Source organism: Equus przewalskii, chromosome 3, assembly GCF_037783145.1.
Source record: "Equus przewalskii isolate Varuska chromosome 3, EquPr2, whole genome shotgun sequence".
In the NCBI taxonomy this organism is placed as follows: Eukaryota; Metazoa; Chordata; class Mammalia; order Perissodactyla; family Equidae; genus Equus; species Equus przewalskii.
The window spans coordinates 80877439-80900413 of record NC_091833.1 but is presented as its reverse complement, the minus strand read 5'-3'; the positions used below and the strand labels follow the sequence as shown (position 1 = coordinate 80900413).

At 40.1% G+C, this 22975-nt stretch overlaps 1 protein-coding gene and 1 long non-coding RNA gene across 5 annotated transcripts in view; one reads left to right on the top strand and one right to left on the bottom strand.

Moving 5' to 3' along the window:
* NFXL1 (nuclear transcription factor, X-box binding like 1) overlaps nt 1–14846 on the bottom strand; it is a 55980-nt gene extending 41134 nt beyond the window's left edge. The window contains exons 1-8 of one of the 4 annotated variants that reach the window (XM_070615032.1): nt 14474–14846; nt 13824–14069; nt 11201–11374; nt 6991–7100; nt 4311–4444; nt 790–968; nt 391–552; nt 187–287 (exon numbers count right to left, since the gene is read on the bottom strand). In XM_070615032.1, the coding sequence (XP_070471133.1) occupies nt 187–287; nt 391–552; nt 790–968; nt 4311–4444; nt 6991–7100; nt 11201–11374; nt 13824–14067 (1104 nt within the window). In that variant the 5' untranslated portion in view covers nt 14068–14069; nt 14474–14846. Of the gene's footprint in view, nt 1–186; nt 288–390; nt 553–789; nt 969–4310; nt 4445–6990; nt 7101–11200; nt 11378–13823; nt 14070–14410 lie in introns of all 4 variants that reach the window. The other 3 variants (XM_070615030.1, XM_070615031.1, XM_070615029.1) reach the window with 3 other exon arrangements.
* LOC139082593 (uncharacterized) overlaps nt 1–18880 on the top strand; it is a 51543-nt gene extending 32663 nt beyond the window's left edge. The window contains exon 3 of the long non-coding RNA XR_011538762.1: nt 18474–18880. This is a non-coding gene — a long non-coding RNA (uncharacterized lncRNA). The remainder of the gene's footprint in view (nt 1–18473) is intronic.
* Nucleotides 18881–22975: the final 4095 nt, after the last annotated feature.

Below are 22975 nucleotides of genomic sequence, written 5' to 3'. Positions count from 1 at the left end.
AAAAAATTTCCTCCCAGTAATTAAAATAATATTACATTGAGAAATAGTTTCCTAAAATGTGAATATAATTCATCTGAGTTGCTATTTTTCCTCTCCTTTTATCTACTTAAATCTAAGTAGCATTTCTAATTGTTTAGGCTTTCCATGTTCTTCAATATCCACCCCTCAAAGTGCACACACACTCACTTGGTCGCAGTGCCACAATGGACTTGCACAGCTTCTTTCAGCTACTTGTTTGCCACAGACACACTTTTGTCTACTAACTCGTGGACAGGGTGGACAACTTCCTAAAATCACAATGATAAATTAGCACAGAAACATTATAAAAGCAAGAGAGACTGCTTTGACTTTAGCGTAAAGTGAGAACACCTGACAGGGATGACCTTTTACCTGCGTGACAAGGATTTTCACATTTATGCTGTCCACAAAGCAACTTCCGCCCACATGGCAGCTGACAGGACCATTCTTTGGCACTGCACCTACGAGGGATAGGTTTTGCTTTCTTACAGTAACAAGTGGTTGTGACCATCTTTGGACAAGGAGGACAGGGACCTGGAATCCAAGGAAATAAAAAACAAAAAAATCAGAAGTTAAAAGTTAAAACTTTCAATTCCCATACCTACCAGTAATTTCCAAAGCTCTCCTTACTGACACTTTAAAAGGCACTCCCTTCCAATATTTTCTTATGCAAAGTGAAGTTCCGAGTTCAACTTTCACAATTTTTTTTTTTTCGCCTTAACATAAGAAATAACCACCCACAAGAAATTAGAAATGTAATATATAACTCACCTGGATGACAGAGGAGTAAACACTTATGGCCACAAGGAGGTTTAAATTCTCTCTCACACACTTGGCCGCATGAATGAGGCACAAGCCATGGATCTAAAGGTGGGTCTTCTATTTTCCCACAATAGCAATAGTACCTACTAGGTGTGTCAGATCGCTTGTATTCAAACCGACATTTTGGACTACAAAAAAGAATGAAATTAGTGGAGTTAAATTTCATTTTTAAAAGTGACATGAGAGACAGGAATATAAATATAGTCAGTAATAGAATATACTCAGTTTTATGTTAATGCACTCCCTGCTCCATCTTTATATTAGTAAAAAACAAGACTTTACTAAAACCCGTTTCAATCATCTACAACATCTGTCCAATATAACGTCCTGAGATGATGGAACCATGTCCAGTACAGTAGCCATTAGCCACATGACTAGTGAGCACTTGAAATGTGGCTAATACATACAACTGAGGAAGGAACCAAATTTTTTATTTTATAAATTTTAAAAAGTTAAATAACCATGTGTGGCTAGTTGCTACTGTATTAAACAGCACACAGCTGGCTACAAAAAGAAAGTAACATTAGCTTTCTACTAACCACTTGAACTTTATTCTTGAGATGTTCGTTCCAATTTTTATAAAGCACAATGTTTTACAAGTTTGGTTGGGTGGTTTACAAATAAGCAAAATATATTAGCAACAGCAAACGGAAGAGAGAATCAGGTTATAGGTAGAGAATATGGCAGCAAGAAACACAACTAAAATCTAGAATTAAGGGGAAAAACATTTGAAAGCAAACAAAGAATTTCATATTTCTCAACATCCAATACAAAATAGATATATTTCAAATGGGCCTAAGTCAAAGAAAAGTTCAAATAACGTTTCATATCTCTGCTTAAGCAGAAAGGTTTTCACCTAGCAAGATTAAAACAAAGCAGTCTTGGTCCTAGAAATGTTAACCTTCAGATCTATCAAATTCACTTGTAGATCACAGATCATTCTCAAAAGATGCTTTAACCCTTACTATCTCCTAGACAAACGAGTACATTAGGGTACTCTACTAGAGAAACAGTTTTACATCATTGCTTAAATTTCTTTTGTATCATATACAATATATTTTCATTGTCCTGAGAACATGTTCTGTTTCCAAATAAACACCACATAAATATTCAGGATAACCAAAAGACAGCTGTTCTTGTCATTTAACATCAAAAACAAAATACCATGTCTCATGTGGAATAACTAGAAATTTGTTGGAAGAGTTAAAATTTTCCTTTACTAAAAAAACGTCTGCCATTCCTCTAAGCTAGTGGGGAGGGGAATGTGTCCTTCAAATAACCTTAGATAGATGGCTAAAAAGCAACCCACTACACCTTAAAACTGCCCATCAACACTGAGACTGAACTGTTCCAGGAGACTGGGGGAGGTGAGGGCAACACATGCAAATGCATGAGTTTTATTTAAAACAATGGAATGCCAAAAAGGAAATGTAATTACATCATACCTTGTATAAACAAGTACTATCTTAGTAAAATCATGTATTTTAAATATTTGATTTTCACAAAACAACTAATTTAAAACTATTAACATGTTCATCAACTTCTAGCTTCATCTTCATGAGGATTAAACAAAACCCAGAATAGCCACTTCTTTTCTTTCTTAAAAAATGTGAAATATAGGGGCCGGCTGAGTGGCGTAGTGGTTAAGTTGGCACACTCTACTTGGGTGGTCTGGGGTTCACAGGTTCGGATCCCATGCATGGACCTAGCACCGCTCTTCAAGCCCTGCTGTGGTGGCATCCCACACAAAATAGAGGAAGTCTGACACAGATGTTAGCTCAGCTACCATTTTCCTCACAAAAACAAAACGTGAAATATGGAATGCAAAAGTTACTATAAGGTTGAATTTTTGTTCCTTTTAGATTTAAGCAAATAGTAGTAGTTCATTCCTCTCTTAACTGGTACTTTCCATCCCTTATGGCAAAATGACCACTTAAATTAGAAAGTGAGAAGAGCAAGGGTGAGAAAAAGTACATGTAGGTTTAAATCTCTAAAATTAAACCAGAATATCTAGTTTAATTCTCGTCCTATTAAACACTAAAACCCCTCACAAATAAATAACATACAGTAGAAAAACAAAACAAACTTTGAAATTTTTTATTTTATTTGTTTTTGGTAAGATTGGCCCTGAGCTAACATGCACTGCCTATCTTCCTCTTTTTGCTTGAGGAGGATTGTCCCTGAGCTAACATCTGTGCCAATCTTCCTCTATTTTGCATCTGGGACACATGCACAGCATGGCTTAATGAGCAGTCCACACCAGGGCTCCAAACCCACAACCCCAGCCCACTGAAGCAGAGTACATGAACCCAACCACTACCCCACCAGGCTGGCCCTCTAAGACTGAAATTTTAAATGGTTTCAGAGAAGCTAATATTCAATGACAAGAAAACCAACAATATCTCTAAAAGTAATATTATAAGAGAACTCAGGAGAACAGAAGAAGTACTCAATTTAGAAGTCAGAAATCCTAGGTTTCAAATCCTAGCAGCACCACTTAAGGGTAAGAGAAGCCTGAGACATCATTTTGCTTCAACGAACTTCAATATCCCCATTGGTGACATGAGAATAAAATCTCCCACGGATGGCTGAGAATTATTTTTACAAAGTAACTAGTAGGTCTAAAATGTTTTTGAAAAACTACACTATCACAATTTTACAAATCTATCAGTATTTATGGCAATATGGGGAGGTCCGATATGGATCCAGGTTTTCTGATGCCTAAATCTTATACAATTTGGGGGCCTCTGTTAAGAAAAAGAACACAAAATTACAAATATAAAATTAGTTACAAAAGTGAATATTTATGTGAACACAGAGCCCCTGAAATTTATACTTCAATACTTTGACAATAAATCTACCTTCTGGGCTGCCAGTACGGATAAATTTTTATTGTGTTTATCTAGTAGAGATACAACTTTTCTACTCCCCAACTCTTTCTAGAAATATAACAGAAGTTCACAATCAAATATTCATCAATAATAAGCCAAACTAACAAAATAATTGTAGAAAAATTGATGAGACTGGATACAACACACTTGCAGTTTTGAGAGAGTTCAAGAATAAAATTCAGAAGCCTATGATCAAAATTGGGTAGACGGCAGTCTGGTATAATGTGATACTAATTAATGTACACTAATAGGAAATCCAGAAGAGAAGTACCAGAATTATGAAGAGTTTAGTCCTACAGAATTTTAAAGAAATGAAAGTTCTTTTCCAAAACGTATAATTAAGGAGTTGTTTTGCAGAGGAAAATATAAAGTCTGAATGATTTATTAGTTATTGAAAGGAACAAGTAGTTATACAAATTGGGGGCAGGGGGAAGCCATTACCAAAGTCCCATAACTTCACAAACCAAATGATTAATTGAAGGTCCAACATGAATCCTGAAACTGCCAATAAAACAATTTATGAGCTATAATTTTCATTTATTTTACAATTTAATATTCCAACCAAATTAGAAAAGTTACCAAGGCCAGGAATAATCTCTCTTCCCAAAATCATCATCTGTCAAAGGAGAAGAGATCAGAAACTGGCTGTCTTTAGCCCACTTCTGGATACAGGGCATGTGAAATATACAGAAACATCCTGAACAGCTCCAAACCTAAGACAGAGGTATCACAAATTAACATGCATGCAATGGTTTTCTTTGATAATTCCACAATACTTTAAAATGAGCATCACACTAAATTATTTTGAAGAGCTAGCTAAGAAGTAAAGAAAAAAATCTTGCCTCCCACTATAATAGCATAAACATTCTTTATAAAAATTTATCTCAGAGGCCGGCCCCGTGGCCAAGTGGTTAAGTTTACGCGCTCCGCTTTGGCAGCCCAGGGTTTCATCAGTTTGAATCCTAGGCGCAGACACGGCACCGCTCATAAGGCCACGTTGAGGCAGCGTCCCACATACCACAACTAGAAGGACACACAACTAAGATATACAGCTATGTACTTGGGGGATTTGGGGAGAAAAAGCAGAAAAGAAAAAAAAAAGAAGACTGGCAGCAGTTGTTAGCTCAGGTGCCAATCTTTAAAAAAAAATTATCTAAGTATAGAACACTTGCAAGAAAAATATTATTAATCACCCAGATTCATTTAGAACTACTACTAACATTCTGGATGGCATCCAATTTTTTTGTATATTTCATACTTTTCAAAAAATGAGGTCACATGACTGATATGTAACTTTATAGTCTCTTCTTTTAACATAGTATAACCATTTACCCTTGTCAAACACATTCATAAGATATGATGTTTATAGCAATACAGTATATCCTGTGGATTTATATATCATAATTTTTCTAACCAACATCTTCTTGGACATTTAGATTATTTCCAATTATAAGTAACACTACAAAGGAATCCTGAAACATAAATATGTACCTGTATCCATATATAGTTCTTTTATAATATAAAACCTATTAATTTAGCACTTAATAATGCTAAATTCTAAACATTAGGTGAGCAAAAAACTTGAGAATATATATATGATTTAAAAACTTAAGGAATAGTAGTAAATTAATTTTTAAAACCTGCCCACACTTTGATATAACCGACAAAAATCAGTTCTCCTTTCATTATAAATTTTCTAACTGTTTAATAAAATCAGACACGTAGTAGACTGCATAAACTGGCAACAGCATAAAAAAAAGAAGTCAACTTCTTAGTTTGAGTTCCGCTCAAAGCAGTGTCTGAAATTAGAATTGGGATGCAGGAATGAGGGGCCAAGATGAGGAAGAAGGAATACAAATAAATGGTATATTACCCACTAAGGGCCAAAGTTCACTCCGACTAGGGGCCCTCTGAAGAACCATGTGTGTTCATGCCTTGGACTACCCTTACCCCACCCCCTAGCAGAGAGGAGGCTGGAGCACTCAACGATCAATTCCACCTGGTGGAATGTTGCCCCAAGGGGCATTAACTCCCTTCTGCTTCTGCGCTACACCTGTGTACTACCTGACTTAGTTCCCAAGGAGAACGCACTGAGGTTAAAAAGCAAAAGAATCCACACACACAGTAAGTGTTTAAGGTCTAAGGTGGGACTATAACCACAGGCAGAAAGACAATTCATCCACTGCAGCTGAAATCAGAGTAAGCCAACCAGATGTGACTCCAGGCACCAAAGGTACCTGCATCTGCTACCGTGTGCCATCCAACGTATGTTCAATTTCTAACTCACTCTACATGACCAACTCTTTTCATCTGGCCTGATTTTCTTTCTCTAGGCAATGCTGCTATAATGTTGTCATGCGCCGTCAAGCCGGCTCCGAGTCCTGGCCACCCCATGAATGAGTGGTGTCCACAACATCCTGTCCTCAACAGCCCTACTCAGCTTCTGTAGACTCATGCCTATAGCTTCCTTTATGGAGTCAACCCATCTCATACACAGTCTTCCTCTTTTCCTGCTGCCTTCTACTTTCCAAAGAATTCTGCCTTCTCATGATGTGCTCAAAGTAAGACAGCCTCAGTTTTATCATTTTTGCCTCCAGCAACAGTTCAGGCTTAATTTGCTCTAATGCTGCAGTAATAGCAGTGGATTAATCTGAGGTCTAAATGTTGAGTCTATCACATTCAGCCATCACTTGCCCTTAATTGCTTCATTAATGCACTTTTAAATTTACATGTAGATAACTTCACCATTAGGCCAGAGCACCTCTAAGTACATGAGTTATATCTGAATCCATCTCTCCCCAGTGACCCTAGCCACTTTCCACAGTATCTTCAACACAAGAGAAGCTCCCTAATAAACCATAAGTGTCACTGCTGGGTTCTGTGTCCTTTAAAGCATGGACCATATATCTTTTGTTAAACCTACTGAAAGTAATGAAATACAGTGCATTTCAACATTTCAGTATTTGTGGGACTCTTTAAAGTACAGATGCTAAAAATGCTTTATCAAATTGACATATGTATGAAAACTGAAGATATTTGCTTTGGTCATATTAACAGTGTTAAAAATATTGAATGCTCACTTAGAGGTAATTTTTTAAATTAAAGATTTACAAAATAATGATCAATTCGTAAATAACATTCTCAAATGAAGCATTTCTAAACAAAAATAAGCATAAGAATAATAAATGGTTAAGTTCTGTAAATGGAAAATAAGGTACTTTGAGAAGATACATTAATAGAGATAAGGAAAAAAACTTACTGCTTGGTTTCTCTTCACTGAAGCAATACAAATTAAGCACGTCATAGCCCCTGCTTGAAAAGCTTCATTTACGTACTGTTTTGTTCGCTCTAATTCACGTATATCTCCATCTTGAAATTTAAAAATTGAAAACTTCACGTTAACCAACATCTGAAAATAACACAAACTCACTAACAGCACCACATTATGTGAGAAGTGTCCAGCAATACCAGTTGCTCAAAATATAGGTTAAAAATGAGAAGTTTTTAAAAAAAGCAACCAGTGAGCTGCCCAGAGGTCACAAAGTTCATGCATTAATCTTACGTACTTGATTCAAAAATAGTACCACGGCCTTCTTTCAGAGTATAACGCTATTACAGCAGTGTTATTGCTGTTACGGTCCTTAAGCAATGTGGTGGCGGCAGAGCCACAGGCAGGAGAAGCAAGATGTCAATAACACGGCCAGCACAGCAAAAAGCAAAGTGAAAGGAACTGAACGTCAAGCTCTGCACGTGTGTGTGTGTGTTTCTGTTTCACACACAGAATGTTCTTAATAAAAACTTGTTGAATGAAAAGATCTTGAGGTCATTACAGCACAACAGCCTTGTTTCATTAAGTCACACTCACTATTTCTCTTAAAAAGGTAGAATGAACTTCTTAGGAAAAATTACTAGATCATATTTTCTCTAAGCAATAACTGAGTATTTATCTGCTAGGCACTCTACTATTAGTATTTCAATAGGATTAAATGAGCTATTTTTGTCTTCATTTTACAGATGAGAAAAGGCAGGCATAGAACAATTAGGTAACTTCAGTGTGACTCCAAAGTGAGCCCTCTTATCCACCAGGTTACGCACAGCAAGGGGTTACTACAGGAGTGTCCAAGAAATAACACGTGACAGCAAAATGAAAGGCAGAAAAACTACCCCAAAGCACACATGACACCAAAAGGGCTGTAATCTCAGTCCCTTTGGCATAGGAAAAATAAACCTATATGCCTTTAGTAAAGATTGTCCAACAGAGCTTGACTAAGTGTCTAAGAAAAAGTAGATTAATAGCATACAGTATCATACATACGGAACTTACCATGGCAATACAATGGTTCAAACCAAACTTTAAGTTACCAAAAAAGAAAAATTAAATAAATAGGACACTTGGATAATTCTTTACTTTCTAACATCACCCATGTAAATACAGCACTTAGAAAAACTTGCCCTACCATAGTATAAACACAAATGTAATTTGGGATATAAATATAGATAAAATCACTCCCCAAACTATAAGATATTAAAAAGTCACTAGAGATAATTGCTTTACTTTAAATAAACATCGAAGTTTAAAGAGTATCCTTCAAGGCAGACTTAATAATCATATCGTGTGCGCTTATTTTGCTTTTCAGCATAGCTAGCTTTAACAAATACGTAACATTTTAAATTCCATCTAATTTAACAGCTAACATGTAAAATAGAAATTAAGAAAAAGATGGAATAGGCTTTAACAAAATAAAGTCTAACCTTGTATTTACTAAATTCATGTAAGATTTCTTTGGAAATTGTATTAAAGTTTGGCTGCAGCAATAAAGTATACTGCCCAAGATGTCATGGTAGATAACACGGCATTTGAAGTCGTGCATTTTGAAAAGATCACTCTGGCAACTAAAGAAAAATGAGTACGACGAGACCAAGACCGGAAGCATAAAGTACTGGATAAGAGGTAATTACAGCAGATAAAGCAAGAAACGACCTAGAGCAAGTTAACTAAGTGTCTGTCTCAGTTTTCTCATTTTTAAAATAATAAAAGTAGTCTCTACCTCACAGAGTTACTATGTAGAGTTAATCTACATATTAAACAGCTGTGGCAGCCTGAATTAAGGCAATGAGACTACGTGGGGAGGAGGGAGGTTTAAGAAATTTAAGAAGCAAAACTCAGCAGGACTTGGTGACAATCAGCTTGCGTTGCCTTCAAGAGTCAATGCTCCGGGCTGGCCCGGTGTCACAGTGGTTAAGTTCGTACGTTCACCTTCTCAGCGGCCCGGGGTTCACGGGTTCCGATCCCAGGTGCAGACATGGCACTGCTTGGCAAAAGCCATGCTGTGGTAGGTGTCCCACGTATAAAGCATAGGAAGATGGGCACGGATGTTAGCTCAGGGCCAGTCTTCCTCAGCAAAAAGAGGAGGATTGGCAATAGTTAGCTCAGGGCTAATCTTCCTCAAAAAAATAAAACAAAACAAAAAAAGTCAATGCTCATGTCAAGATTCAGAAGGAACGAGTGCTGTCTGACGAGATGTCTGCCACTGGCAGAGGGAGGAGTGGAGCTGAATGAAACACACTCAGGCCATCTATGTGCCATTCCTGCTCCCAGATTTCTGGCGTGGGCAAGTGACTGGGAAAATTCTGGTGCTGCTAACTGAGATAAAGAAAATATGAGAAGAAATAAGTTATCTTTCAACATATGTTTGAAGTGGCCATGGGCCAGCAAGACAGAGGTATCCATCAGCAAGTTGACTATGCAAGTCTGAAATTTGAAAGAAGGATCACAAACATGCAAAGGCTGTGCTCAGATTAAAAGCATGAACTGCTGGTGCCGGCCCAGTGGCGAAGTGGTTAAGTTCGCGTGTTCTGCTTCCGCAGCCTGAGGTTCACGGGTTCAGATCCTGGGCATGGACCTACACAGCGTTCATCAAGTCATGCTGTGGTGGCGTCTCACATACAAAATAGAGGAAGATTGGCACAGATGTTAGCTCAGGGTCAATCTTCTTCATAAAAAAAAGAACTGCTTTGGTAAAGTCCTGGTGTTCAATTCACTAACATGAGATGGGAACCACCTCATTACTCTGGCATTTATTTTCTTAAATCAGGTGGTCAGATTTCCTTACTTTGGTATAGGCAAAGTGCAGAACACAAAGGAGCAAGAATCAAAATATTTATGGATTTGACACAAAACAGCGTAAGAAAAATTGCCTTAACACTTTAAGATGAAAGTCAGATTAAAAATTAATAAAACTTACAAATGATGAATGCTTTCTAACCAATAGGAAGAAATACTGTGTTACATCACTAAATTTCCTATTTAAAAATAAAACCTGTCTCAGGGACCTAGCACCACTCACCAAGCCATGCTGAGGTGGCATCCCACATAGCAGAACTAGGAGAACCTACGACAAGAATATACAACTATGTACTGGAGGGCTTCGCAGGGAGGAGGAAAACAAAACAGACTGGCAACAGATGTTAGCTCAGGGCCAATCTTTAAAAAAAATAAAACCTGTCTATAGAGTGGCTTAAGTGAGGTCCTCCTGAAGGCAGGAAACTTCTTAAGGTTACTTTCTATGAAGTCCTCTAGAAGCAAGAAAGCTGAAAACCCTAATTTATCAAGTTTTACCTGGCTGAGTCAGATTTCTTAGTCAAGCTTCCTCATCTTGATTCCTCAGTAGATATGGTAAACTCCTTGGAAAGCCACTTGACGATGTGCCATCAACATACTCAGGCAACTAACTAATGTTGATAATACATGCAAGCATGTTTCTAATTAATGACTTTAAGTATAAAATGTGGAAAGTGTAAAAGCATTTATATTTATAAAATAATCTATTTTTACACTGAGTACCAAATCCTTCACAGCAGCGTCACTTTGACCCTCCCTCTCGTAAAAATATGTGACTTTAAGAGTAACCCAAATATACACAACATACAATTATATACAACATATAATATGATGGTACATGTCAAACCTGAGAAGATTTCATTAAAAAAAAAAAAAGAATGAAAATCAGAAGTTGTAAGATATAAAATAAAGGAATAAAGCCAAAAAATGAAATTGACTTCAAGATGCATTTACCATGATGTAAAAGAGAGAAAAATGAAGAAGAGATTTAAGAAGTATTCAAAGTCCTCAAGTCCAATCAAATCATAAGCAGAATGACTTGACCCCACTCATGTCACAGGGAGTTCTGGCACCCCCCTCCCAGCTCTCTAACGGAACGCCAATTAAACACACAGGAGAACTTCTAAGGCTGAGAGACACTGCTATTCTATTTGCTTTACAGAAAGATTAGTGTTATACCACATATAACTCAAGTAGTAAAATGTACTAAAGTTCAACTCTATAACACAAAAATGTTCATTTTTATGATGCAAAAACTATTCCATAGAGAGTAAGGGTGTTTTTAAAAAGTCAGGAATATATTTTCATTGATGTCAAAAAAGTTAAAATTTACAAGACCATACAGTACCTGTCTGAGTAGTGTAGGTTATAAACGTATTTGCAACTATTTTCCCCCGTTTTCCCTCAAAATCTTCGTCCCCTTCTTCTTCGGAGGAAGAGCTAAAGTGTTCTTCAACAAGTTTTTTGGCTGCAGCTTGATTAGCCTTCTTGATCTCCTCAAATTTCCTTTGAGACATGAGCTCTGCTTAAAAGAAAAAACATTGAGCTTCATTTCCACCACTCTCTCAAAAAGCAAGGCATGATGTACCAACACACTGCTTTAAAATACAGACTTAAAAGTCACCTTTGGAGCATTCTATTTTACTACCATGAAAAAACGTATTTTCAAATTTCTTGCTACACAACTAAAAAACAATACCACAATAAAATCTTTCACTTTGGTTAAATAGCCTGCTAAACACGGCAAATTGTTTTAGAAACAGAGTGACTAACAAATCAATGAAGAAAATTAGAAAGGTATGATAAAAGTATCAAAAAACTAGTGATCAACCTCAAAATAAGGACATTAACAAAAATTACAATAGGATGTTTAACAGTAAATTGTACACAGTGATGGGTGGGAAACAAGCCCGCAGAGAACACCTCCGAATCAGTGGAGGCCCGTGCTTTTTCAAACCACCTTCCTCCAAACTACAGCCCAGCCTGGCTTGGCCCACCAAAGACTGCACAAACAATATTCACGTACACCCACTATGTTTATAACCTGCTTCTAAGAAAGCTCAAGGACTTCCTGCCTTTATTAAAACGTGGTCACAAAACATACATATTCAATGTTAATCCACACAAAATGTTGCTCACATGGACAATGTGCTTCTCATAACAAATTCATTCTCAAAAGAAATGTTAACTAAGCTCTGGGTAGTTCTTCCACTATGCTCTTTAGCACTGTCTGTCCTTCTCATTTTGTTCCTTGGTTAAATAATAACGGAAAAAGAATCAGATTATTTCATAGCACATTCCCAATGAGACTTCAAACTCCTCAAGAGCCAGGAGCATGGGAATTTTCTTCAAGCACTAAGTCGGTGTTAATGAACTCTTATGGACAATAACTATAGTTTAAGAAAGGAACCACAAACACACTGAACTGATCTGAATTCATTAGTGCCCATATTGAGAGGATTTTAAATTTACTAAATTAAAATTCACTTTATGCTTGAAACTGATGAGCCATTACCGAGATAAAGTTTCTTATCTCAGGTGGTGTATTTGTACTTAATGATAATTTATCTTTTATTTCCCTCATGAAATGTTTTCCTTTTCTTGTTGCAGCCAGTTTGGTTGGAGATTATGTAGTATTTCAAGTAAAAGTGGAGGAAAATGTACAGTGCCTACATAGGAATCTTTGAGTGTCAGGAGAAGAGTAATGGCTATAAGATGTGACTCAAAACTTATACAGTAAGAGAGATAATAAACGTCATTAATTTGGGAAACTAGCGCTCAAGGATACACTTTTTAAATGGCTGAATTAGACGTATATAATAAAAAACATTCATAAACTGATCAATGTACCCACATAAGAGCATCTTAAGGAAAACTGACAAAGCAACCGTCCCACATATTATTTCTTACAATCAAATCTCAATTATCTAGGTGAAGGATGGTTGCTTTTCTATTATGCACAAAACCCAAGAAAGTCTACCAAAACTGTTCACAGGTCTCCAACTTGCACACCTTACCACCACCATAACATAAACTCAGTAACTGCAAGCTAAAAGAATACCACCTAACTTTAAAATTAGCTTAGGAGAAAACACCTGGAAGCTTAATTTGCTCCTTCCCCCAAAAAATATATTCTGAAAAATATACTCCAAAAACAAAAATACAATGATTGCGAGGATTATCCCCTTGGCCTCATGTACTCCTCCATGAGTATGGACAACTAAGAGCTGTCTGTGTGCTCCTAGGCTCCACTACACACAGCCTTGGATGAAGGATATTGACAGGCGGGAGGAGGCCACACCAGCTACATCCAGGAAAGGACGCGAAATTTGTGAATAGGAACCACACCACAAGCTCAAGCGCTTACAGGGCATAGACAATTAAAGTCACTAAAATAAGGCAATCAGGTAAAGATGCAAAATGACAACTGGTCCCAGAAGTAGGAGAGAGAATGCGAAATGGAGTGCCTAAACCCAATCTAAAGGGGATTTCTGCGCCTCAGTCCAGCCGACCGTTGCCACGCACAAAAGTACTAAAGCCGCAAGATCTTTTACAAGGAAAGTTGCTCACCAGATTTTTATCAGATTTTAAAAAGAAACAAAAAAATCGCAGGCAACCAATTCAGACAAAGGATTGTGTTAACCAAACCAAATTATAGGCTAAATCAGACCCCCGGGCCACAACTGGCAACTTTTGGTTTAGGGATTTAGTAGGCAAAAAGAGGGAAAGGCAGAAGACTAGACTGAGAAGTAACAAAGATCAATACGAAGTAAAATTAAAATGAAAGAGGTGTGATGGGAATCTGCCTAGAATGCCGAAAAGAGGAGCTGCGTGAAACGTGCGAGAAATGGGGCCCGTGATAAACTCCCGAAGGAGAAGAAAAGTGAGTGAGAGCAAGGGCGGAGGCAGCTCTGCCCGGCAAGCGCCTTGGTGAGCACGCAGGTGAGAGCGAGGACGGGAGCCATTCTCACCATTGGCCGCGGAAGGCTGCGGGGCTCCAGGTCCCGAGGGGCTGCGCCGGGCGGAGCTACCTGCAGCCGCGGCGGTCGCCGCTCCTCCGGGGCTGGGGCCAGGACCTGCAGCGCCCACCGACCCCTTCTCTCGCCCTCCTCCGGCGCCGCGGAGATGGACTCCATTTCCCGAGGAGGGGGCCGCGGTGGCCCGTCCTCGGGCTCGGCCTCGGCCACCGGCCACCTGGCGCCAGGAGGCTTCCATCCCTGTAGAAGGAAAAAAAAAAGGAGTGGAAGGAGCGTGAGCGCAGGGGCGCCGAGGCAGGGGAGAGGGGCGGTGGGGGAAGCCCGTCGGAGGGCCGAACCAGGAAGGTCTCCGCAGGGCAGGGACCGAGTTTGAGCAGGTCGCGGCCCTACGCTCCCGGAGGGCGAGTCCCCTCTAAGTCCGGGCGCTGGAGATGGACGGAGAGGGAGAGGGAGAGGACTGGGCAGAGAAATGAACTGCGGGGCAAGGAGCATCCAAGGAACCGGAGAGGGAGAGCCGGGGAGACGCTAACCGCCTCCTCAGCCTCAGGGGGACCGCGGTGGGGGAAGAGCTGCAGACTGACCCGGCGGCCCCCGCCGGGAACCAACTGCAGTAGCGGACCCTACGGAAAGCTACGTCTCCTTACCGACGGCGCCCGCCCCCAGCGACTACAACTCCCAGAAACCCCCGTCCACCGCCCGCAGAATGCGTGGCACCGCTGGCCGCTTCCTTATCCGGGAATGGGGGAGGGGCTCCGGGCGCGTGAGTTGACTGCGTCGGGCCTTCGGAAACTACAGTTCCCGGCGTGCTCTGGGGCTCAGGCGAGGTCGGCGCCCAGAGAGGGCGCAAGTGGGCGGAAGGTGAGTCGCCCCAGCAGCGTTGTTGATGTCGGAGGGTGCTTCTGGTTTCCTGCGGCTACCTTAAACCAAGCTGGGTATCAGGATTCTGTCCGGAGGGCCATAATTGACTGCCTGCCATCTCTAGCCTCGCCTTCGGGCTTTCAGGTGGCAGGAGGAGTCTCACTGACGGGAAAGTGAAAACGCTTCGGGGTCGGGAAAGAGGGAGGGAAAGCTGGGATACTGTTGCGGAAAATTGGATGGAGAAAGCGCCCTTTCTGGTTTGCTAAAGCAATGTAGAAGATAAATCTAACGCCTGTTATTATCATAGTCCTTTATAGTTTACAATATGCTTGTACTGAAGCAGGCCGATTTTTACCCTCACGACAGCTCCCTAAAGTAGATTTTATTAAGGAAAGTAGTTGAGAGCCAAGACCTAAATCGTCTCACTTCGCTGAGTTTTCCAATAAGGGACCTAGTTATAGAGAGAGAAATTTCAAAACTGTGGGAATCTGTCTGGGATTGAGAAATATAGTCATCGTGTTTGGGACTACACAATGCTTATACAACCCTTCACCTTGGGAATCAGGAATCATACTACTTTGGAATCGGAAAGAATCTTATGTGTTCTCTGAATGAGCATTTATGATAGTATCGTAGTAAAGTTTTGTAATGGAGAGCTAATATATATCATAATGTAGAGGTGTGTAAATTGAGAATGTGTTTTCAAAAGTTACCACTGCTGCTATTTCTACTTTGAAATTTCAGACAGTATTTGAGGAAAACAAGAGTTCTTTGTGTTTATCAAAAGGGAACATGGGGAGGCGGAGGGCGTGGCCAAGTGGTTAAAGTTCCGCCCGTGGCTTGGTCAGCCCGGAGTTTGCAGGTTAGGATCCTGGGCAGGACCTACTCTGCTCATCAGCCATGCTGTGGAGGCATCCCACGTACAAAATTCAGGAAGATTGGCATGGGTGTTAGTTCAGGGTGAATCTTCCTCATCCAAAAAAAAAGCGGGGGGAGAACATGAGAAATCTTGATCTGGGTAGTAGTTTCACTTGTGTGTACATATGTAAAAACTCAACAATTACACGTTTATGACTTGTGCAATTTACTATATGTATGATACACCTCAATTTTGAAAAGAATTCTAAAATAAAATATAGAAAAAAGATATCTGAATGCCTCTATTGTTCAGTCATTTGAAAAATGATTTAATTGTTTTTTCCATTACTGACGTAACCTCTTGATATGAATTCTTTTTGCTAGAATATCCATACACAACTCCCCAATTACATCTATCCTTGACAAATAAATCTGTACTTAGGTAAACACTGTGCCAGTTATCAACTTATTGCCTCTCAGGTCCAATTAACCCTTCACTATATTCTCTGTGATAATGGATAGGACTTCTTTAAAGATCTCCACGGATAGCACAATGTGAAGTTTTCTCAGCAGAGGGCGCTGGAGAGACACTGAAAGAAAGACCCTGTTCTGGTATTTCCCGCTGGTTCACAGCGGGTCAGCGAACTTGCAGCCTTGGCCCTGCCTGGCCTCACCCTTCCCAGCAGCCTTCTCAACATGGAAACTGGTCCGAAGGCCGCCTGCTCACACTGGTGCCTTGAGATGCCCCTTACTTGTTTCCTGACCCCCGCCCCTTGCATCTGCCATCACTCCCTCTGCAGACCCAGGCTCAGCTCACCTGTGCCTCAGCCCCATTTCCTCTGCACGCCCACCCCACTCAAGAGAGACTGCAGAACAGCTGCGGCCAGAAGGAACCAGTAAGGTTATCTGCTCTCCAGTGGGCTGAACTTCACCTTCTCCGATAAGATCTGAACCCCAGCCTTGGGGAGGGGGACCCTTCCAAGTTTGTCCTTCCTTGAGTACTGTCCCTCAGTCCTAGAGTAGCATATACTGTTTCCTCATCGTCATTCCTTTATGAGAGCTTAGTAATTCTTTGTTAAACTAAACCCCTGTGTGGTTTCTATTCCTGATTTGACCCAGACTGACAAAGGCGCTATAAACATTTTATATGTCAGTTGGCATACTGGGTATGACCCGCTCAGACTGCAACTAAAAAAAAAGGAAAAAGTGTTAAGTAAAATAAAGGATACAACATAAAGTGTAAAATATACCAGCCAAAATAAGTAAAAATGATGTTCTGCCATATGTGGGGCAGAGGAGAACTAGAAAAATTAAACAATCAGAATGATTTTCCTAGCCAGGTTAAAATGCATGTAACTTTAGGAGACTGATTCCTTTTTTGTTTTACTTAGTAATATTCAGAATTGAATGATAAAAATGGTATTGTATGATGCAAATTTCATGAGAATGAAAAAGAGAAATTTTTTTAACTGGGATATCATTTTACTTTTTTCAGGAAAACCTTCACAACAGAGACAAAGTCAACCAAACATTTATTCATATTTAATGTAAACTGTTTTCAAATATTCCACTGAATAATCTATCCGTCAATCTGTAGCTGAGTCTAACAAATACCCAACACTGTCAAGTGCCGGACATTCATAGTCAGAGATGAGAAGAGTTCACTAACTAAAGTACCAGGATAGGGATGAAGAGGCTCATGAAGATGCTGAGAACTGAGAAAATTGTTAAGGGTGGAGTAATATTTGAATGGGGTGGAAGGAGGTGTTCCAAGCCGTAGGGGCTGCATGGGCCAAAGCTTAGAAGTGAAAATAAACATGGCACATATTTGAACCAGAAAAGAGAAAATTCTGTTGAATCCCAAGGCAAAGGTAATAAACAGGGTTAAAGAGGCCTTGAAAATAGAAGTAGAAAATGTTGATCTCAATGTTGACAGTAAGTAGCTACTATGAGGTACAAGGGAAAGGAGGTAACATCATAAATCAAGGTTTTTCAGGAAAATTAATGTAAAAATAATAATGAAATTTGAGCTGGGAAGGGCCTTGTGGGAGAATGGCTACCTAGAATTAAACTATAGTCTCTGTGACTCTCAGTTTACAAACTTAGATGTGCAAATAATCACATTTCAGTAATCATAGTCTTTAACTTAATTTGAGCTCTGAGTTTTATCTTCCCAGGATTGGTTGGAAAATTCATGCATTCATTAATCCATTCAACAACTATTTATTTAAATTTTTTTCTTTTTATTTTTTTTGAGGAAGATTAGCGTTGAGCTAACATCTGCTGCCAATCCTCCTCTTTTTGCTGAGGAAGACTGGCCCTGAGCTAACATCCGTGTCCATCTTCCTCTACTTTATATGTGGGACGCCTACCACAGCATGGCTTGCCAAGCAATGCCTTGTCCACACCCAGGATCTGAACCAGTGAACCCTGGGCTGCCGAAGCGGAATGTGCGCACTTAACTGCTGTGCCACTGGGCCGGCCCCTCAACAACTATTTATAATTATGTCTCTATTATGCCCAAGACACTTTCTAGGCACTGGAAATAGAGCAATAATTAAAGTACATGGGACATATATATAAATCCAGGGGGTTTATTTCTAAAGAAAGAAGACAGATATTTCTGCTAGACTTTAGTATATTATAATAGAATATATTATGTATAAATATATATTTTTTATGTTAATATTGGTACCAAACCTCTTAATCTCAAGTTCGTGTGCCTGATGTGCAGTAAGCAAACACTGAGACATCAGTGCTGGGAGACAGAGAAAGGTTTATTCACATTGGCCAAGATGAGAAAGCAGGAGCATGGATTCTCTCAAATCTGCCTTAAGAGAAGAAGGCAGGGGGGTTTATAGAGCTAAGGGGTGTGGCAGGAGGAGGTTCAGAGAAACAAAAGAGTAATCCGTGTTTCTTTCATTCCAGATAAGCCCCTGGGCAATCTGACTTCTGGGCATTGGTGGCAGCTAGTGATACCTACTGACCCTGATATCAGTTTCCCTACATTAAACCCAGCATATATGGGGTTAAAACCAAAGCACTCATTCCCTGCTTACTCCCTGGCTTCCTGGCTCCAGAATCCACTATCCTCCATGGACACAGACACCACCAAGGACAAGCACCTGCATTCACTATCTCCTCCCTGCCACGGACATACAGGCTGCTGGGAAAGCTCCAACCAACAAGGCCATATGCACCCCCTCCCCTACCTAAAACCCCAAGTAAAAACCCTTCCTTTGAGCTTTTCGGGGAGTTTGGGATTTCAACGTTAGCTGCCCTCTCTGCTTGCTCAGCACTGTGCAATAATAAAATTTCTACTTTCTTCCACCACACCCGGTGTCAGAGATTGGCTTGCTGCATAACAGGTGAGCGAACTCACTTCAGGTTCAGTATCACGAGGGGCTGGTAATCTAGCGATCCTTGAAGCCATTCTTATCTTCTGTAAAACAAGCTCATAAATCCTTGTGACCCTTGAGTTACTCCTCAGGTTAAACAGGAAAACAGCTAATTGCCAAGATTAACTTCTTTTCATAACAAGGTCGAAAGCTAATCTTATTGAATATTTACTGTAAGCCTCAGGGACCCAGCTTCAGTATTATTATATATTGGATATACTATGTATGTTATCCTAATATTATGGGCATTATGTATATCTCATATATATTATTTATCCTATAGTAAACACCATATTGTTCCAGCCTCTTTTGCTGCTGAGTGTAGCCCAGCACCACACTGTAAGTTTTTCTCAGTGAGATGTAGGTGGAAGTGGGTTGTGTGACTTCTGGAAAGTGTCCTGAAGGGAGACAGGATCTCCTTCTTCCTGCCTTTCTCTTTCCCAATGCCTAAGGTGTGAATGGGACGGCAGGAGCTGGATTAGCCATCTCAGACCATGAAGTGATCTTAGGAGAGGACGCCTAGGGAATGGAGGCCAGACTGGTTGAAGCATCCACATAGAAGGAGCTTGTATCCCCGAGGACTTCATTGAGCAAAATGTCATGGCAGTCCTGGTCTGCCTACATCTGGACGTCAGCATGAGTAGTAAATATAGATCTATCATGTTTAAAGCACAGTTCCTGAATTCTGCTAAGCCACTATTCGCTTCTGTTTGCAGATGAACCAACTGCTAGACTAATACAAAGTACAAATAATCCAGTTTTGTGGAGGAAAGAAAGGCAATGATTCACTTTCAATAAATTTTATAATATAAACCTGTAATCAAATGTCATTAAAAGAGTTTTTTTTTAATTCAGAGGAGGGGCCGGCCTGGTGGTGCAGCGGTTAAGTTCACACGTTCCGCTTCTCGGCAGCCCGGGGTTCGCTGGTTCGGATCCCGGGTGCGGAAGTGGCACCACTTGGCAAAAGCCATGCTGTGGTAGGCATCCCACACATAAAGTAGAGGAAGATGGGCACCGATGTTAGCTCAGGGCTAATCTTCCTCAAAAAAAAAAAAAATTCAGAGGAAATGAGATGGTTGTCAGAGAATAGAATCACTAGCTAAAGGGGGTGATAAATTTTCAATTCCTGGAGATCTTTGCAATCGATTAGACATCATTTTGTTGGGTATTAATCAGGTGAGCTCAGCAGTAGTTAACCTGACATCTGAAGATGCTTTCTAGGATTGTTATTGGATTATTCTGTTATGTTTATTTTTCCAGGGTTTGCTTCAAAACCGTGACACTAGAAACCTATTAGTTCCTGCTATAGACTGATCCTGCCCCCAAACAGTGTCTAAGGCTCCTAAAGTTATTAGGTGCATTCATTTTCACAATTACTGTGTTTTCCTCTTGAAGAGAAAAAAAATCTGGGAAATTCTAGTTCAAGTAAACTCAACGTACCTTGTAAAAACATGCATGCCATTCACCTGCAATCTAGTAAAAGATTCAGTATTTTCTGAATGTGTTGAAAGAAAATTCTCTAAGCCCCTCAAAGTGGGATTGACATTCAGATATCACTTTAAAAAAGAAGAAGATAGGGGCTGGCCCGGTGTCATAGCGATTAAGTTCACACTCCACTTTGGCGGCCCCACCTTCACTGGTTCTGATCCCAGGTGCAGACCTGCACACCGCTCCTCAGGTCAGACTGTGGTGGTGTCCCATATACAAAAAATAGAGGAAGATTGCCACAGATGTTAGCTCAGTGACAATCTTCCTCAATTAAAAAAGAAGAAGATTGGTAACAGATGTTAGCTCAGGGCCAGTCTTCCTAACACACACAAAAAAGATATAACTGGCTGGGAGTGGAATAATTCACCAGTACTTTATGATCTCAAGAAATAACAAGCAACCACTCTAAATAAGCTGTGTTTCATTCCCACAAAAGCACTGTGAGGAGTTATCGTCCTGATGTTTCATATGAAAAGACTGCCACAACCTCCACTTTTGTGTATTTTCCCCTCCCCTTTCCCATTACATGATTTCCCTCAGCTCTGCCTAGGCTAACGTGAACTCTTTCCTCTTCTAGGCAATTCTACTTACCCTTCTCTGGAAAAGAGCTTTCTTTACAAATTTCCAGTAGTGACCCATTAATTAATCATTAAATCAATTTAGTAGTTTGCAACAAGCATTTTTTCAAAAGAACTAAAATAGAATAGATAAAAAAGGAAGTTCCTGAGTGCATTGCATGTTATAAGGGTAAGTATTCTTTTCTGAAAGGTTTGTTACAGCTGTGTGCTTTCTGGGTCACATAAAATGCATTTTATATGGGTCATTTACTGTGGGTCATAATCAAGGAAGTTGGAACAGACTGCCCTAGAAACAGCTACTCTCATTATTGCACCTGTCCTCTCTGCTCAGAAATAATATTTTTTTCTTTTCTTCAAAACTTTGCTGAATATTCGCTTTTAAGAATCATTTGCTCCCAGTGAGAACAGTTTTTGTACCATGTTGTCTGTAGTGTGTCTTAAAAGTGCAGCAAACACTCAGGAAAGTCCAAACAGTAAAGCAAAGTCAGGGGCTCCTGGATCGCTCCATTTCTCACATTTGGCTTCAGAGCTAGATGAGCTTTTAGGTGTCTTTCCACAGTGAGATTAGATGTTCCTTTTCTCTTAGTCGTCAAAGATAGGTCTGGGAATTTTCAGTTTCCCAGGGAACTTTACAGATGGAGTATCAGACGAATTAGTCAGTGGTAAGTCTTTCCATTCTCTTAATGATCATCTAGGTTTCTTTGCTTGTTGTTGTTTGGGGTTTTTTTAAGCATAAGAAATTCTGTCAGCTTTGTCTCTCTGGACTAGAGTCCCATGCTCCTTCCCCTACGGCCATTTATTCACACGTCACCCTTTTAGTCATTCTTAAGAGCTCATCCACCTCTAGTGAAATATATTCAGGGTTCACTAAACAGAAGTTCGGACAAGTTTCTAAGTTAGGATGCCTCATGATTTTCCACAAAGGCAAGAAAGTTTCTTCTTAAAACTTCCTAATGACATAGTCTTTTTGTGATCTTTTTGTAAATCCTCACTGGGAACGTTACAAGCTATAAAACATTACAAGCTCCTTATCTAGGCCTTTTCCGCATTTGATTGCTTAGATGCAATCATCTTAAAATTATAATTGGAATTATTTTACCCCCAGTGGAACTTCTCTATACTGAGGCTCATCCACTGGTTTTATGATCGTGTTTAAACATGTTAAGTACGACCAGTCCCATCAGGATCAATACATCGAGAATCTGTTTATCTTTATCTTTTACTGCATAATGTCTGTTCTAAATCTTATATACAATTTAAAGTTTGAGAGGATCATAGAATTTGAAGAGAGAGATCTTAACTGGGCTCAGGGGGCCAATGATTAATCCACGTTGCCAATATTCATGACGTACTATATTTGATTGTAGATAAGTGTTTGAAATGTAGTTAATCTATATTACGTATTTGTATTTTTTTGTGAGTTATTTTTGACCACCCTCTCTGAGCTGCCTTTAAGCAAAGCCTTGCTGGTTTGGCATGGAGGCCAGGGGAGCAGGCCCCCTTGGCAAGGAAAAAAATAGGGGGCCAGCCCCATGACCGAGTGGTTAAGTTTGCGTGCTCCGCTTGGGTGGCCCGGGGTTTCACTGGTTTGGATCCTGGGCACAGACTTAGCACCCCTCATCAAGCCATGCTGAGGTGGCATCCCACATAGCAGAGCCAGAAGGACATACAACTAGAATACACAACTATGTGCTAGGGGGCTTTGAGGAGAAGAAGAAAAAAAAATGATTGGCAACAGATGTTAGCTCAGGTGCCAATCTTTAAAAAGAAAGTGGTGGGGGGCACCGGCCCAGTGGCGCAGGGGTTAAGTTCGCACATTCTGCTTCAGCGGCCCAGGGTTCACCAGTTCAGATCCCCGGTGTGGACCTACACATGCTGTGGCAGGCATCCCACATGTAAAGTAGAGGAAGATGGGCATGGCTGTTAGCTCAGGGCCAGTCTTCCTCAAAACACAGAAAAATAAAAA